The following is a 15,468-nucleotide window of genomic DNA, read 5'->3' as shown; positions in this document are numbered from 1 at the left end:
GTCTTGGCATGAGACAACAGCGCTCTTTAAACAAGCACTTCAATGTACAGTACACTGTAACTCCAGTAATCCCAGTCTTGCTCTCCCAATCCCTTTTTGATTGCTAAGTGCCGAAACACGGGTGTATTTGTGGAACTGAGGCCCATTGTAGTTTCTCTATAAGTGACCCCTATCAATCGTGCCTCAGTTTAGGACAGGGGGGCTGAGGTCTCAAGTTAAGGGCAAGTCAGTGATGGGATATAATGCTTTCAGAGACGGCTGAAGTGTAGCTTTGGAACCATCATCTCTGGAACAGACCCTGACATTTATAAGGTGTTTATGACGCTACCGCTCGGGGTCGGGTTGCACTTGGAATGCAGCGGGGTGTTTGAGGTCATTCATGCAGTTTCACAGCACTCATACATCTTCATTAGGGTGTGAGAGTGCCGGACCTGTACAGTTTAGTGCAGTGTGAATCTGCCACACAACAATGCATTGGAGAGGCCCCAGCACAGACATGGGTGGAAGGTCTGTATGGATGATATTTAAGACATCCCCTTCATAGCTTGACAATCTGTTATGTAGCTCCAAGCAGTGAACGGATGTAGCTAATGCCAGACCTGCCGGCAGTTAGACCAGGTACAACTGCAGGGGATTGTGGTTGTTTTTATTGCAATTAAGGACATCATCGCAAAATTTAATTTCAGAATTCTTCCACCGAACACATACTCGTGTCTCTGGATTATTTTTTTTTTAATGAGGAGTTTTACATTTTTGGAACACGCATTTGACATTTTCCACAATGTGAGCTTTTTTGTGGTGTTCATATTTGGAAGGCATTAAGCACATTGTCGCATCTGTTAAGAAGCAGTTTATGTGCAATTGCATGGTAATTACTGGCACTTACTGTAAAAAGTTCTGCTTTTCACATGACTGAGCTATTGTCTCTTCTCCCCTGTGCATTTGGAAATCAAAATGCCCCGACACCACACTGAAAACAGCACAGAATCAATATCAAATGTCGGCCCCCTGTAGCCATGTTGAAATGGGAAACACAATTTCTCCTTTTTTCACGCAGATGAGAGGAATGAACTCTCTGTAATGTAACTGACATGGTTACCCCAGGTCAAGCTTTGAGCCATGACCCTGTTGTCTGTGCCTGTGTGTCCCTCTGCTCTGTGGGTGCTGTGTTGCTGTGCGGCCCGGCCTTCAGGATGTGCGCTGGGCCTGTTTGGGGCTGGCTGTGAGGAGCACTGTGACTGTGCACATGGGGCCCCCTGCCACCACATCACTGGAGCCTGCTGGTGTCCTGGGGGCTGGAGGGGCTCGCGCTGCGAGAGAGGTCAGTACCGGCCCACGTTCACTGCCCTGTGTATCTCCACTCGTGTTTGAGGAACAGTCTTAGAGAGATGTTATGAAGCACAGGTAACTGTGACGTAACCAACAAAACTAAAATCTGAGTGAAGGCTGATTTCATCAGACTATCAATCTTGAGCTAAACCACTGTGGGGTTTTCCACAGTATTTAATAGAAATCAGCTTGTGCACAATACATTTTCTCCACGTGAACAGTAACAACCGTGTTAAGCTGTTTGAAGAACTTCAAAACCGAGGAAGAAAGTATCATTATAGGCCTGTTCTTTTCATTCCACTAGAATTTTGGCCACACTTTTATAATTTACTAGATATATTTATTAAGTAGGACAGTCACATTAGTTAAACTCATTCTAAAAAGGAAATACTAAACCTCTAGCAATGCAACTATGCCAGCAATGGTGTAACTTACTGCAGTACTCATAATGCAAACTATATGATATAGCGATATACAGTGGTTGAGAATGCCAAATATATTGTAAGTCATGCACAAAATTATTCCCAAGAAGCTATTATGTTCCTCAAAGAATGTTTTATGAGTCTTACTTGTGCAAAATCAGTGAGACGCGAATAGCCATTTCTGCAGCTGTCACCCGAAACATCACAAGTGTGTACTCTGGCGCCCTCTACTGGTTATACGGCCAGTTAATTTTATACGGAGGCATTAAAATCGCGACACATGCATATTGGAAGGTATATAACACGACACAGTCACCTTTCGATACACGGAATTTTACCTTTTTTCACTTCTGTGTGCAAAGTTTGATGTATGAATGTGGAAGTCCATAATAGTAAAGGCATTATTACTGAATTACCACATTTATAAATGAGAATAATCTACCTTATTCTAAAACTGTCATGAATCATCAGTTGGCACTAGTTTAGGCATTTTCTTGATACATTCCAAGTTACTAATCATTTCTGAGTTGCAACACCTACTATAAAACGTTGCAGGTCTTATTTATACAATGTGTGCTATTGCCTTTTATACTGTACCTGTCTAAACCAGTTGATGGCTCTTTGCAGCCTGCTTACCTGGGACTTACGGAGAGAACTGTGCCCAGCGGTGTTCCTGTCCCCACGGGACTTCCTGTAACCATGTGACTGGCGAGTGTGGGTGTCCTCCAGGCTTCACTGGGAACGGCTGTGAGCGGAGTAAGAGAAATGTTAAACTCACTCGGCGGGAAGCCAAAAGCTTCATCACAGACAGAGAGCGAAACATTTTCGAACTGAAGGTCATAATTGAAAAACAAAAGCACTACACTGTTGTAGGTGGCATAGTGGTGTGGGGTAGGTCCTCCTGTTTCACATTTCTCAGGCCCTGATTTATATTGCAGAATGGGGTTTGAATGTACTATTCTGGCTGATGTGAGGTTTTAGCAGCTGCTCCAGTTCCCTGCTGCCTTGCAAAGGTTAAGCAACGTCTCTATATTGGCCCTGTGTGTGTATGTGGGTGTCCCTGCCTGCCCTGTGATGCACTGGCATCACTTTTAGGGTACGGTCCACCTTTGTGCCTTCTGCTTGCGATAGGCTGCCAAGTTCCCCATGAATAATTATCTCTCTGGTGATGAATGAACAGACTGGTATAGAGTGGTGAAAAGAGGGAACTCTACCAAGTAAAAACAGCACTGTACAGTATGTATATAAGGACCCATATCCAGCATTTTTGTTGTCCTGTATCAGCTAAACTGAACCAAGTCAGTCCCTTTGACCACTGTCTGAAGCAGTTTGCACGGTAGTAGTCTGAGGCTGTTATCCTACTTTATTAACACTTCGCTTTTCTCTTCCCACCTCCCAGCTTGCCTGCCTGGTACCTATGGCCACAACTGCAACCAGGTGTGTCAGTGTTCTGGAGCAAATCAGCTTTGTCACCCTGTGACTGGAGCCTGCTCCTGCGCCCCGGGCTACCATGGCAAAGACTGCCAGCTAGGTGAGGCCCCCTGCTGGTCGCGCGGCTGAAAATCCCACCTGCAATAATAGCTCTCGATTTTGTTTTGTCTCCGACGCTTGGAAAGTGAAATGCATTCATACCCACACAAGGGGTATTCTTTGGAAATATTTACAGCAATGTCTAGACCTGTTGCATTTACATTTAACACACAATTCGAACGGAATCCACTGTAAGGTATATACTCGGAGGCATATACACCTAAGAAATGCTATGCGATCCAGTGCTTGTTCTCGAAGACGCAGACTCTGTTTTCCATGCCTAGAATGCCCAGAAGGCTGGTATGGCCCTAACTGTGAGCAGCAGTGCCAGTGCCTGAATGGTGGAGTGTGCCAGACCACTACAGGGTCCTGTGGATGCCCACCGGGCTACATCGGAGCCGACTGCAACACCAGTGAGTCAGCCTGCCATTCCATGGGCATGAGCATTTTATTTCCGTTTTAATGTAGACTTACTGTATATTAGACAACATTACTGTAAAGCATAATGCATTGTAATGATATAATAATACGCCAGGTGTCTCAAACACAGTTCCTGGAAGGCCCAGTATCTTTCTGTTCCAACATCAGTTGTTAAATAAACAATTTCACCTAATAATTTTCTAATTTCGGTGTACTGTATGTAGGCTTTTTCTTAATGAATTTTGCACTAGATTACACAAGACATTCACCTCATTAAAGGTACAGATAACTATAAATCACCTCAGAGCCTGAACAAACCTGTTACATTTATGCCGCTAATCGAACAACTAAGCCTACCATGTAACTGAGAACGTGGGTGGAAGACAAGCAGATAAGATGGATGTACTGTAGTGTGAGAAGGAGAGGTGCTTGCACTGATTCATCACACCCATTGCACTGTCTGTGGACACACTAATGCATTTGCTTAGAAGTTGCAGCTTTTAGCAGGAAGGAGCACAGGGCACAAGCAATCTCATATGTCACTTGGGGTGATATTCCACACTCCTAAGTCCAGTCTTGAGTCCCTCATCCTTGATTGTTTAATTTCTATAGCAACCTTTAACTAGGGGGTTGGTGAATACTGTGCTGTAAAAATGTGTATTGTACATTTCTATATGTATTGAGAAGGAAATAAGTTGAAGAAACAGAATATTGGTAGCTAGACAACACAATATTTAGACAACACAATGTACAGTATAATTATTGCTAGAGGCTGAGAAATACACCACTGTCACCCGCCTGAACGCTGGTACAGAGGATTTGGATATTTTGTCCCTGTGGATTAAAAAAAATAAAGTACAAATGCAAGGAATTATTACAATGAGAATGTTATAATATTTGCTGCATTTTACTTCTGTCGTCTAGGAGGATACACTGAGGAATTGGTTGAGACTGGCACTGTGGTATTATGGAGAGGTTTAGTAGTATTTGATGTGCATAATTATCATGCTGTGATACATTCTAAATTGAGGTTTGGTGTAGTTAATGTCCAATTTTTGGATTGCCTCGGATTCCCCCGTTATTTTAGTCCTCAAGAGGGGAACTGAAGCTACAGTACAGTAAGCCTTGTCATCTCTTGCTGCTCCCAGCATGCCCGGCTGGGCGCTATGGTCAGGACTGCGCCCGCGTGGCATTCTGTGGCAACAGGGGGAAGTGTGATCCTGTGACAGGAAGCTGCGTGTGCGCTGCTGGGTGGAAAGGAGAGCACTGCGAGGAAGGTCAGTTCGGCGTGTCAGAGAGGCTGTCTCGGGCAGAGCTTTACAAAGCCAACTCTGACCCCTTTGCGTTCTCCCTCTCAGATTGTCTCGCCTTTATCCATCTTCCAAAGTTCTTTCGCCCCATCCCTTCGTATTTTTCGATTTGAATGCAGTTTATTTCAAGATTCACTATTGAATCTTGAAATATATATAGCTATATATATATTTCACTATATATAGCCAGCAGCCATATCACCCTGCAACTCACAACTGGCAACCCACTGAAGCTAAGCAGGTGTGAGCCTGGTCAGTACCTGGATGGGAGACCTCCTGGGAAAAACTAAGGTTGCTGCTGGAAGAGGTGTTAGTGGGGCCAGCAGGGGGCGCTCACCCTGTGGTCCATGTGGGTCCTAATGCCCCAGTATAGTGATGGGGACACTATACTGTAAACAGGCGCCGTCCTTCGGATGAGACGTAAAACCGAGGTCCTGACTCTCTGTGGTCATTAAAAATCCCAGGGCGCTTCTCGAAAAGAGTAGGGGTGTAACCCCGGTGTCCTGGCCAAATTTCCAATTGGCCCTTACCAATCATGGCCTCCTAATACTCCCCCTCTATGAATTGGCTACATTACTCTCTGCTCTCCTCCCCACTGATAGCTGATGTGTGGTGAGCGTTCTGGCGCACTATGGCTGCCGTCGCATCATCCAGGTGGATGCTACACATTGGTGGTGGAGGGGACTCCCCATTACCTGTAAAGCGCTTTGAGTGGAGTGTCCAGAAAAGCACTATATAAGTGTAAGCAATAATAATAATAATAATTATTGTTCATGTGGATTTTCTTCAGGGGCACTGGTTCCTCCCCAGTTTCCATAAGCACGTTGGCCTCATTAATCGAATCTGTTCATTGTCCTCATGTGCTGTGCGTGCCCTGCAGTGGACTAGTGTCCTGTCTAGGGTGCAGTCCCTTCTGATAGGTTCCTGGTTGCTGTGGCACTTGTAAAAGAGGCTTTTTAATAATGCTTGGATGAATGAATTCACTTTGGGTTAGGTTTTTTTCTCTTTGTAAACCATTTTAGACTAGATCGTTTACTGTCAAACTATGGTTCTGCATGGTGTGAACTGAAGTGAGTGCTTGTCAACCACCCGAGCCTGTGTGCCATACTGTGTATGTGTGCGTGTGCTCACACTACTGCTGGTGTGTGCTGGCTGACCAGTTGGAGCATCAAAGGGGTGTGCAGTAGCAATGCTCTGTTGTTCCCCGGCAGGCTGTGAGCAAGGCCGGTTTGGAGAGGGCTGTTTACAGGTCTGTGACTGCAGGAACGGGGGGCTGTGTGACACCCTCTCTGGGGTCTGCACCTGTGCTCTGGGCTGGACTGGTCCACACTGCGAAGCAGGTGAGTCCCGTACACATTTCTAAAGAAGGTCTTCATTATACGGCATTAACTGTGGCAGTACTGAATGAAGAAGTCAGAATGAAACCTGGGTTAATTCCACTCTGAAAAGCAGAAAAAAAACCCAATGCTTTGGCTGTAAAGCCTTCTTCCGGTGTGAGTGCAATTCTGCCTAAAGGAATTTACTGTACATCCTTCCTTGCAGCCGACACACACTGACACAAATGCCCACTCAAACAAAAGACATCCAGTAATGTGTGCGCTTTTTTGAACATTAAAAATTCAGGCTTTAATGCCTGAAGTATATTATTCCCTGTTTTTAATTGTAGTTTTCAGATAACATTCCTGTTATCTGTAATGCCTTTATTTGGATATTTTAGAATTTCTGCTTCCATGCTGAAGACGTCAAATACCTCCTTAACCTCCTTCCTTCCTCGTTGTGGATGTGTGCACAAGATCATCTTGTGAACCTGTTTTAGAGTTCTTATCGGCTTCTGGCCTGTCTCCCCCATTTCCTGTGCTTGTCTGATAGCGTGCCCCGTGGGAAAGTACGGAGCCAACTGCCAGCAGGACTGCCTGTGTCAGAACAATGGCACATGTGACAGAGTGACGGGCAGCTGCCAGTGTCAGCCAGGCTACTACGGGCACGTCTGTGAGCACGGTAAGAGGCAGCTCTGGGCCATTACTAGCACCTAGGGAAGCACCTGCAGAGCACCTGTCTATGGAAAAGACTCACTCAGACGGCGGCCTCCAGAGCTAACAGACTCAAGACAAAATCAAAATATGATGATGATCCTGTCAAGTCAGAAAATAAACAGTGTTATTAATCATTTTTGTTAGGGTTGATTATTTATTTGTAGATTGTAATGCAAAAGTACAATCTTTCAGTAAATGTTAGGGCTCTATAAAGTTCAGGCTTGACGTGACCTGGATTAGGGATGTATCTCTTCTATAAACGGCACTTATCTCTCTGTGGGTTGCTGCAGAGTTTGTACTAGGACATAAGAAGATAAAAGCCTCTCTTGCTCTTCCTGATTCTCCCCATCGGGCTATAGTAGTCTCTGCTTTGAGTTAAGACATAAAGAAACATCAATTCCTCCTGAGTGGGTGGGTATATAATGGATCAAAGTGGCGATTCGAGTTTGTTTAAAAAGTTGGTATACATGTGGTATAGGTCTGTTATGTGAAATTGATGAGCACCTTTATAATTCAGAAATTAGGGAATCCCTTCTGTGAAAGTCAGTGTAGACAGACTTGGAGATCAGGGCTCTACATTCAGCTGTGTATCCCTCCAGCCTGTCCTCCTGGTTACTACGGCGATCGCTGCCAGCAGACCTGTGACTGCAGACATGGAGCTTCCTGTCACCCTGTAACTGGACAGTGCCTGTGTCCCTGTGGTTACCACGGCGATCTCTGCGAGAAAGGTGAGGCAACAGTTCTGCATTTTAAAGTGGCAAAATAACACCTTCACAGTCCTGAACACAGGATTAGCTTGTATTTCAACCATACTTTGTGTTCCTAATTGCGTCTACAAAGAATGAACATACAGTACAAGCATTGAACCATAAAGATTGCAAGAAAAATTCAATGAGAACAAACAGACTTTACTACAGAGGTAAACTGAAGTTCTTCTTTAATTGTAACCTGGAATTGGACCTCATTACTTATTATAAGTACGATTTACCAGGATTTGTAACAGAAGAGCAGAATCCTTTGTCACACAGAGTGGTATACGGATAAAGGCACAGACAGGAATGTAGAGCTTTAATAGGAATAGTACAAGACTGTTATAGCTCAAGGAATCGTATTAAACAAAATGCAAAGTGGAATACAGGTGTTGCTGCAAAGCTAAATGAAGAAAAGCTTCGCAACATTACGTGTGGAAGAGATCATAGCCAGCTCTCCCTGTCTTCCTCCCTCTCCCTCTCGCTCTCCCTCTCAGTGTGCGATCAGGGGTGGTTTGGCGACAGCTGTCAGCAGGCATGTGACTGCGAAGGCGACTCTCCCTGCGACCCAGTGAGTGGGCAGTGCCTGTGCCCCCCAGGGAAGACTGGAGCCAAGTGTGACATAGGTACGGAGCGGGCATGAAGACATGAGCCTTCTCTATTTAAAAATATATCGTAGGCTTGCCAGAAGACATTATTAAAGACCGTAACTGTACACCTATTCATTTTACTTAGCAATAAATGAAACGGCCTGTTGTCGTCATTTTACACTGTTTAAAATAGCAGAAAGAAGTTGTGGCAAGCTGTGAAGCTCTGAAGCTGGAGACTTCCGTTCTCTTGGTACTGAATATCTCCTCTCTGCACGCTGGCAAAGCTCTTGCTTTCTGGCGCAGACCAATGCTGTGCGGGCCTTAACTGTCGGCGCGCTTGTTCACTTGCTGCCTCTCTCCCTGTCCCCTCAGACTGCAGGGCCAACCGCTTCGGCCCCAACTGCACCGAGGCCTGCGAGTGCAGGAACAGCGGCCAGTGCAATCCGCGCAGTGGCCACTGCACCTGTCTGCACGGCTGGATCGGGCTCGCCTGCCAGGAAGGTATCCGCCCCATTCCTGCTCCTCACACACACTGCTCTCTCGTGACCCGAAGGGCAGCACTGCGTTTCAAGCTGCAGGAGAGTTGCAAGTAGTATTTCTGTCAAATGCCTTTCAAGGTTCTGGATTAAATGGTTAAAATACTAAAGTTCTCAAAATAGAAGCTGGGTTTCTTACAGGTTGTTCAGCAGAAATGAACCTGGTATCATCAATTCAGTTCCCCTTTTTTTTTCTTACTTTAAATTTCTTAATATAGGATAAGTCCTTATCCTTTCTCTGCACGCAAAAAGATATACTGTAAGTGTCTGTGCCTTAATATATAATGAGCTGCAAAGGAGAATCTGTTTATTATCAGTAGAAGTTTAGCTCGTGCACTTTTCCTGGATGACTTACATAGGGTGAAAAACACAAATTAATGCAAAACTGATACAATAGTACAATTCTAATACATTATATGTCAGTGCAATAATAATACAACTGTATAGCTGGAATGTGCATGAAGAATATAATACAGGAAAAAGCAGTAATTTATAGGTTTAAAATATTTTGGATTTTTGGTTGTGTCCCCAGGGGGTCCTCCCCAGCCACCTCACCACTCCCCCAGGATAAGAAGAGAGCATCGTGCCCGTCTGGAGACATCTGTGTAGGATCCCGGCCACCTCGTTGCCCCCAGCACCTCCCCCCGCCCCCAGAGTCCCCAGCTCCTGCATCTACTGTGCAAACAAGAGAGATAGCACTGCCACGGCCCAACACAAGGGCCAAAATGCACATTACTGGCCTCCGAGTTCACTGGTGGGAGGTGTTATAATCCGTAACAGACTGGCATGCTATGGACCTACAGGAACTGGAATTTCAGCAATCTAGAAAGGGAACCAAGTCACCTTCTTGGAGAAACAGGAGAGTCTCTCAAATTTCTTTATGGATTATTTTTGTCTGCAAGGATTTCTGCTAATGGGGGCATCAACATTCTTTCCTCATTTTAGGCCTGGCCATACAGTAACCTACAGGAAGGAGATGTTTTGGGCTGGGTTGAGGATGTCTCCACTGAGCTGTCCAGTCCCTGCCTCAGCAGTTCATGGGCTAAGACACGATGCACGATTCTCCGAGTCAGTGGGATCGTACGGCAGGAGAAAGGAGGTGGACTGGACAGTGGTTAATGAACCAGGAAGCATGAACTCTAAAGCTTTCACATTTGGAAAATGAAAATAAGCTTTTTTGATAAATGGCATTTAAGGATGCAAATGTAAATTTGAAAAAATAATTGAAATACGTCAACTTCGAATACACATAATGTAAAAAACCCCAGCCATTAGAGGTTAAACAAAGCCAAAACAATCTCAATGCATTGGAATAATTGTCTTAGATGAATGCAGCAGTCAACCTACTGTGCATTGTACCTCAGACACTGAAGACCTCATCCAGTTTAGATTTCTGCATGTGGTTGTGTTAATGTGTGTTCTATACTCCAGAGACTGTGCTGCACATTCTAGCTTGTCTTCTCACTGTACTCCTCCAGTGTACAGTCCTTGATAAATGAGCCCACAGTATAAATTGCAGCCATTACGCTGCCCAGCCCTGGGAAATAATCCGGTCGGTGCTGGATGTACTGTAGCCATACAGAGTACAGCATCAGTGTTTCCTTGCTGGAGAGGATGCACTCTGTGGGGACTTTGGACATACAGTACAGCCAAGGGTGCTATTAGAATCAACTACAATTAGAGAGCTGTTTGGACATGGGGTGAATTGCTGATGTTATTTGCTGAGAACCACCGGGTGGTTTTGGCCCGGGAGAATAACAGCTGTGTATTTCAATACAGTTTGGATATTTGTGACAGATCAGCTTTCATTACAGTGTCATCAGCCTTGCACCTTCTCGATATAATTGACATCAGGTGCTGGGGAAATGGCTTCAGCTGTAGTTGGTCAACACAGTGTCTGGTAGCAGTCAGATGGCTGGGTCTCTTTCAGATGTATTTGTGGTGTGGTTTTATCACTCTTTGTTTTCATGTTGTGTTGTTTAGATGGCTAAGAGACCATCATTTTATTTTGTTGCAGTCCTTCATGTTCATAGTAGCTGATAGTAGCTGAATTATGGTATATTGGATGTATGTATTTATGTATGAATGTATGTACAAAAATTACATTTAAAATCTTAAATCGCAAACTTAAAGGCAATGCAAGATCAGGCAGTAGGGGAGATAAGGTTCCCTGTTTAGATTTGACTTGTGTTTGAACTCTTTGATCATATTTGAAAAAAAAATTAAGACCAAAGTGCGGGTTTTTTTTATAGATGGTTTTCAGCTTCAGTTGTCACATACAGTATTGCCCTAGAATCAGTGGAGCAGTGGGGACTAGTGAGGAAATGCAGACAGGATGCAACAAACTGCAGTTGCATTTTTCTGCGGCACTGTGGGAGAGGGAGACAGCAGATCCTCACGTGCTCGGCTTGCGCTCGCAGGACAGCTTTGCTTGCAGGACCTACTCGATAGAGATAAAGGAGCAGGGACGCGCAACAGTGTTTATCGGCGCTCTCCCGCTGGCTGCGTGCGCTGCTGTTCGCGGAACTCGTGGCAGCCGTTCAAACGAAACGGGTCTCCTCCTTCCTGCCGGCGGTTTGTGTTCCCCAGCCGCTGCTGAAAAAGAAAGTGACACTGCGCTGTGCAATCTGTGGTCGGAGATGAAGTGTTGCCGTTGTTTCTTGCTGTAAATTCATTGAGATTCTCAGTATTCTTTATTATTTATCTACAGAGTTTCATCCCTGCTTTAAATCAACAGCAGAAAGGCTCTGAAACTCTGATGTGTGTTAGTATCTTCAGAAGGCTTGTGCATGCAGTCCAGTATACTGTGGTGTTATTTTGCTGTATAAATAGTGGCTGCCTTTTTATAGTGATGAAAGCATGAGTGAAATGTTTGGAAAAACCTATCCCTGTACTTAATTACCCATGCTTTCTAATTGGATGTTAAGGGCTTGCTTTGTACAATGGCATGGAGGTTTCTGAGACTTGATGTTGTCTGTACATGATGTGACTGCTTGTATTCTGAAAAAATGGTGCTATAACATTTTGTTTTACTGTAGCTTTTTGTAGAAAGAAGAAGAAGACAATGTGGTGGCATTGCATAACAATGGTTAAGTGTGGGAGTTTGTAAATGCATTTTATGTTTTTGTTACTCAATTTGTGTATTAATTGCCTTTATCCAGTTTTTACAAAGTATTATACTATCTTATGTAAAAAAGATAAGTTGTATGATTTGCTTATTTCAATGTAAGCATGCATAATAGTCATAAAGAATTTATAATTGCATACCCAGGGCACTGTTATATTGCACATGCCATTGAAAGGCTTGATATTTTATTTAGTATATCCAGAGGTAATACAAGGCTCTTTCATTGGGTTTGTGCCACCCTGCAAAGCTTCAAAGAAACTTGCAGGATCTGTGTCTTGGTTTGCGGAGTTCAGTGACCTTCACCCATGTCTCTGTATGGTGGAAGCACTGGGTCTGATTAGTGTTAGAAGTGAGAGGCAAGGCATCTTGCAAAGCAGGTAATGTACAGTAGTTAACAAATACTGTGAGATGCTTCATCCACTCGTGCTGTAGGATGGCAGTACCTCTAACAATGTTTTTGCAAAGGCTGAACACTGTTTTGATCTGATGCAAAATATTTATGAAGTTGTGATTAATGTCAAGGGGACATGGAATGGCAGTCATAATAGGAATTGCTTATCTCAGATTGGAGTCATTTACTATTAATGTCATATTTATATGACTCCAGTAGACATCCTACAGCTGATATTTTTCAGATTCTCCCTTAATGTGATGCTGCTTTTATCTTGATTGCCATGCAGAAACATATTAATCACCTTACCCAGCTGAATTTGCTATAAATGACATGCTGCATCTGTGATCATCCCTCAGTGAGCAACTTTAACCTGTCAGTGAGATCTGATAAGAAATGGTGTGAATCATTAAGTGCTGATTTATATTTCAAAGTCTACAGAAGAACAAGACGTGACAGAAAACTGAAAAATTGATTACAGGGGGAGTTACGGCCTGTTTTGTGTATTTTTTGGAAAATGCTAGAAGTCACAAAGACAAAGGAAACAACCGGTATCATAAAACTCTCTGGTACAAGGCAAATACATTATTTTTTAAGCAGGTGCCTGCAATCTCTTGATGAAATAATTCTTGTAAGATTATTCTTGTTTAACAAATAACCCTACACAGGCTAGGATGGCCTCATTTTTTATTAGGCTCAGTGAAGGACATTCACAGATGTGGAAATTGAAGTAAAAGAAACCAGTGAGTTTTAACAATGAACATTTTTTACAGTGTTATTTAAACATGAATTAGCTCTAGGTTAACGAAGAGTGCAAAAAATATACAAATACAAATAATGGCTACTGGTTTGACATTGTGATTATGATGCTGGTGAATATGACCTACTGTACTCTCGGTCTGCCATGTTAAAATGCAGGTTCACATGGGGAGCTGTGTCTTGGCTGCAAAGCAACAAATAAAGGTTCATTCTACGCAGAAAAGTAGAAAGAAGAAAACAACATTTCAGCTGCTAAGCCTTCAGAGGTGTGTACTGTACAACCTGACATTCCTCACACCTATAGAATGGAAAAACAGCTGAAAAGTTTAGTTTTTTTCTTTCTATTTTCTTATCATGTTAAAATGGAGCAGCATGAAGGCCTGATTCCATCAAATCACCCTTCGCGCCCAGAGCCCACCCCCCATTACTCTTCTGAGGAAAAATCCAAATATGTATGTTGACAGGCACTAAGCTGCAAAGGGTCTGTTATTTTTGTTACCAAAAACCACAAAAATATTTTTAAAGTTAATTATTTTGCAATAAAAATGTCACATTTTAGAAAGCATGAGGTGGATTTCTTTTGTGTTTTGAAATACTCTGTTACTCTGGACAGTGAACAAAATAAAGCAGCTTTGAAGGGCTTGAATTAACAGTTTGGTGCGTGACCTTTAAGCAATGCAGCAATCAGAGCAGGATCTGCATAATCAGCCTTTACAGGAAGCAACCTTCCAGGCTCCTAGATGCATGGCTAGCTGTACAGTTTCAGGGAAGTGTCTAAGTGACCCTGTGATGGGGACAGCACTTTCAGTGTGAGAGGATCAGTGTTGCTTTTTGAAGTACAGGACCATCTTGACAAGTATTTTATCAGAAATACCAATCTGCTGTCCATCCATCCCTCCATTCCAGGTCTAACAGGACACATTTGTGCCTGCAACAGGAGCTGACATTGGGTTTTAGATCCTGGGTAGTACAGAATTCTTCTTCAGATAGAGACCTGGGACATTGGTGTGGTACAATTCTCTGTGATTGGGTGTGTGGCATTGTGAGACTGTGGCAGGGGGCATACTATAGCTACTCTTGTCACAAAAACGTGTTTTTTAGTTGGTCAGAGTGCCATCAATAATTACTAATGAACTTATTCTAAGTTAATATTCTGTCACTCAAATTGATTCATGCCACTGAGGAAAAATGCATCCTATAACAGAACAAGGATTGTCCTTTTATACAGCATTCATGAGGTTTTGGTCATGTCTTGCTTGAAACCATTCAAATAATGTTACACTGTAAACACAAAGTTCAGATTATTCACTCTTTAATTGCAAATAATCTAGACAAATCCACAACAATGTTCTGCTCTGTGAGTGTACAGTGGAATCCGCAGGAACTATACAGAGGTCTCCAAACGTTTCCAGTTTCCCTGGGGTATGAAAGGAAGTAACACACAGGACATTAAGTAGGTGCATGCATCATCATGGTTTAGGCCTGAGAGCGCTGAAGAATGTTGACAAATGGTCATTGTCCTCTACATGTTGGCATGTGGCTAAGAAATAATGAATCTACCTGTGTCCATTGTTAAGGAATTGAAGACTAACGCTATACTAACAAGTCAGGAAAAGGACACAAATGTATGTTGTCACCAGTGGATATGAGCCATGTGGTCAAGGAGGCAACTGTATATACAAAGGCAACAGCTGGAGATCTCAATACAAAAACACTGCCTTGTGAGGGCAAACCACAAAATGAGATGACTTGAATTTCCCAAACTATATGTGAATAACAATTGGATTTATGTTCAGATTCAATGAAAACTGAGCTTTTTGGACATGCTCATTGGTGTTATGTCTGGCATACAAATGTGAATCTGATGTTGAGAAAACAGTCACACCCACTATGAAATACGGAAGATGGGTCATCTTAGCTGGAACAATACCCAAAGGAGACCTGTGGCCAGGAGGCTACCCCCTTAACCAAGCAGAATAAGCCAAACCTATCTCATCAAAAGTTCCAAACATTCACAAAGCGTGAGTTTGTCATCACATCAACATGAATCTGTGCGTCAACGTCAATGTGTTAGGTTGCTGTCAGGCGTCCTGCACACAGAACATTAGAAAGGACACGGGAAAGGTGACCACTTTGTCCACTGGTTTTATTTTTCCCCCCATCCCTTGACACCTCCCCACCAGAAAAGCTACTCTGAATTGACCTGACAAACTCTAATGTGCATCTCCTTTGTGTCATAAACACATAATGCACCCTTCCCTCCCTGCTCCAC

At 43.4% G+C, this 15,468-nt stretch overlaps 1 protein-coding gene across 2 annotated transcripts in view; it reads left to right on the top strand.

The window, feature by feature from the left end:
* LOC148642057 (uncharacterized) overlaps positions 1-13,842 on the top strand; it is a 133,456-nt gene extending 119,614 nt beyond the window's left edge. For both annotated transcript variants that reach the window (XM_088617556.1, XM_088617557.1), the window contains 11 exons: positions 1,193-1,321; positions 2,379-2,507; positions 3,151-3,282; positions 3,566-3,694; positions 4,850-4,978; positions 6,223-6,351; positions 6,881-7,009; positions 7,644-7,772; positions 8,291-8,419; positions 8,756-8,884; positions 9,452-13,842. In XM_088617556.1, coding sequence (XP_088473682.1) covers positions 1,193-1,321; positions 2,379-2,507; positions 3,151-3,282; positions 3,566-3,694; positions 4,850-4,978; positions 6,223-6,351; positions 6,881-7,009; positions 7,644-7,772; positions 8,291-8,419; positions 8,756-8,884; positions 9,452-9,528 — 1,370 coding nt within the window. In that variant the 3' untranslated portion in view covers positions 9,529-13,842. The remainder of the gene's footprint in view (positions 1-1,192; positions 1,322-2,378; positions 2,508-3,150; positions 3,283-3,565; positions 3,695-4,849; positions 4,979-6,222; positions 6,352-6,880; positions 7,010-7,643; positions 7,773-8,290; positions 8,420-8,755; positions 8,885-9,451) is intronic.
* The last annotated feature ends 1,626 nt before the right edge of the window (positions 13,843-15,468 follow it).

This window comes from Lepisosteus platostomus, chromosome 23, assembly GCF_059453375.1.
Source record: "Lepisosteus platostomus isolate fLepPlt1 chromosome 23, fLepPlt1.hap1, whole genome shotgun sequence".
Lineage (NCBI taxonomy): Eukaryota > Metazoa > Chordata > Actinopteri > Semionotiformes > Lepisosteidae > Lepisosteus > Lepisosteus platostomus.
Note: the sequence above shows the minus strand (reverse complement) of the source record. Positions and strands in the feature narration are given on the sequence as shown.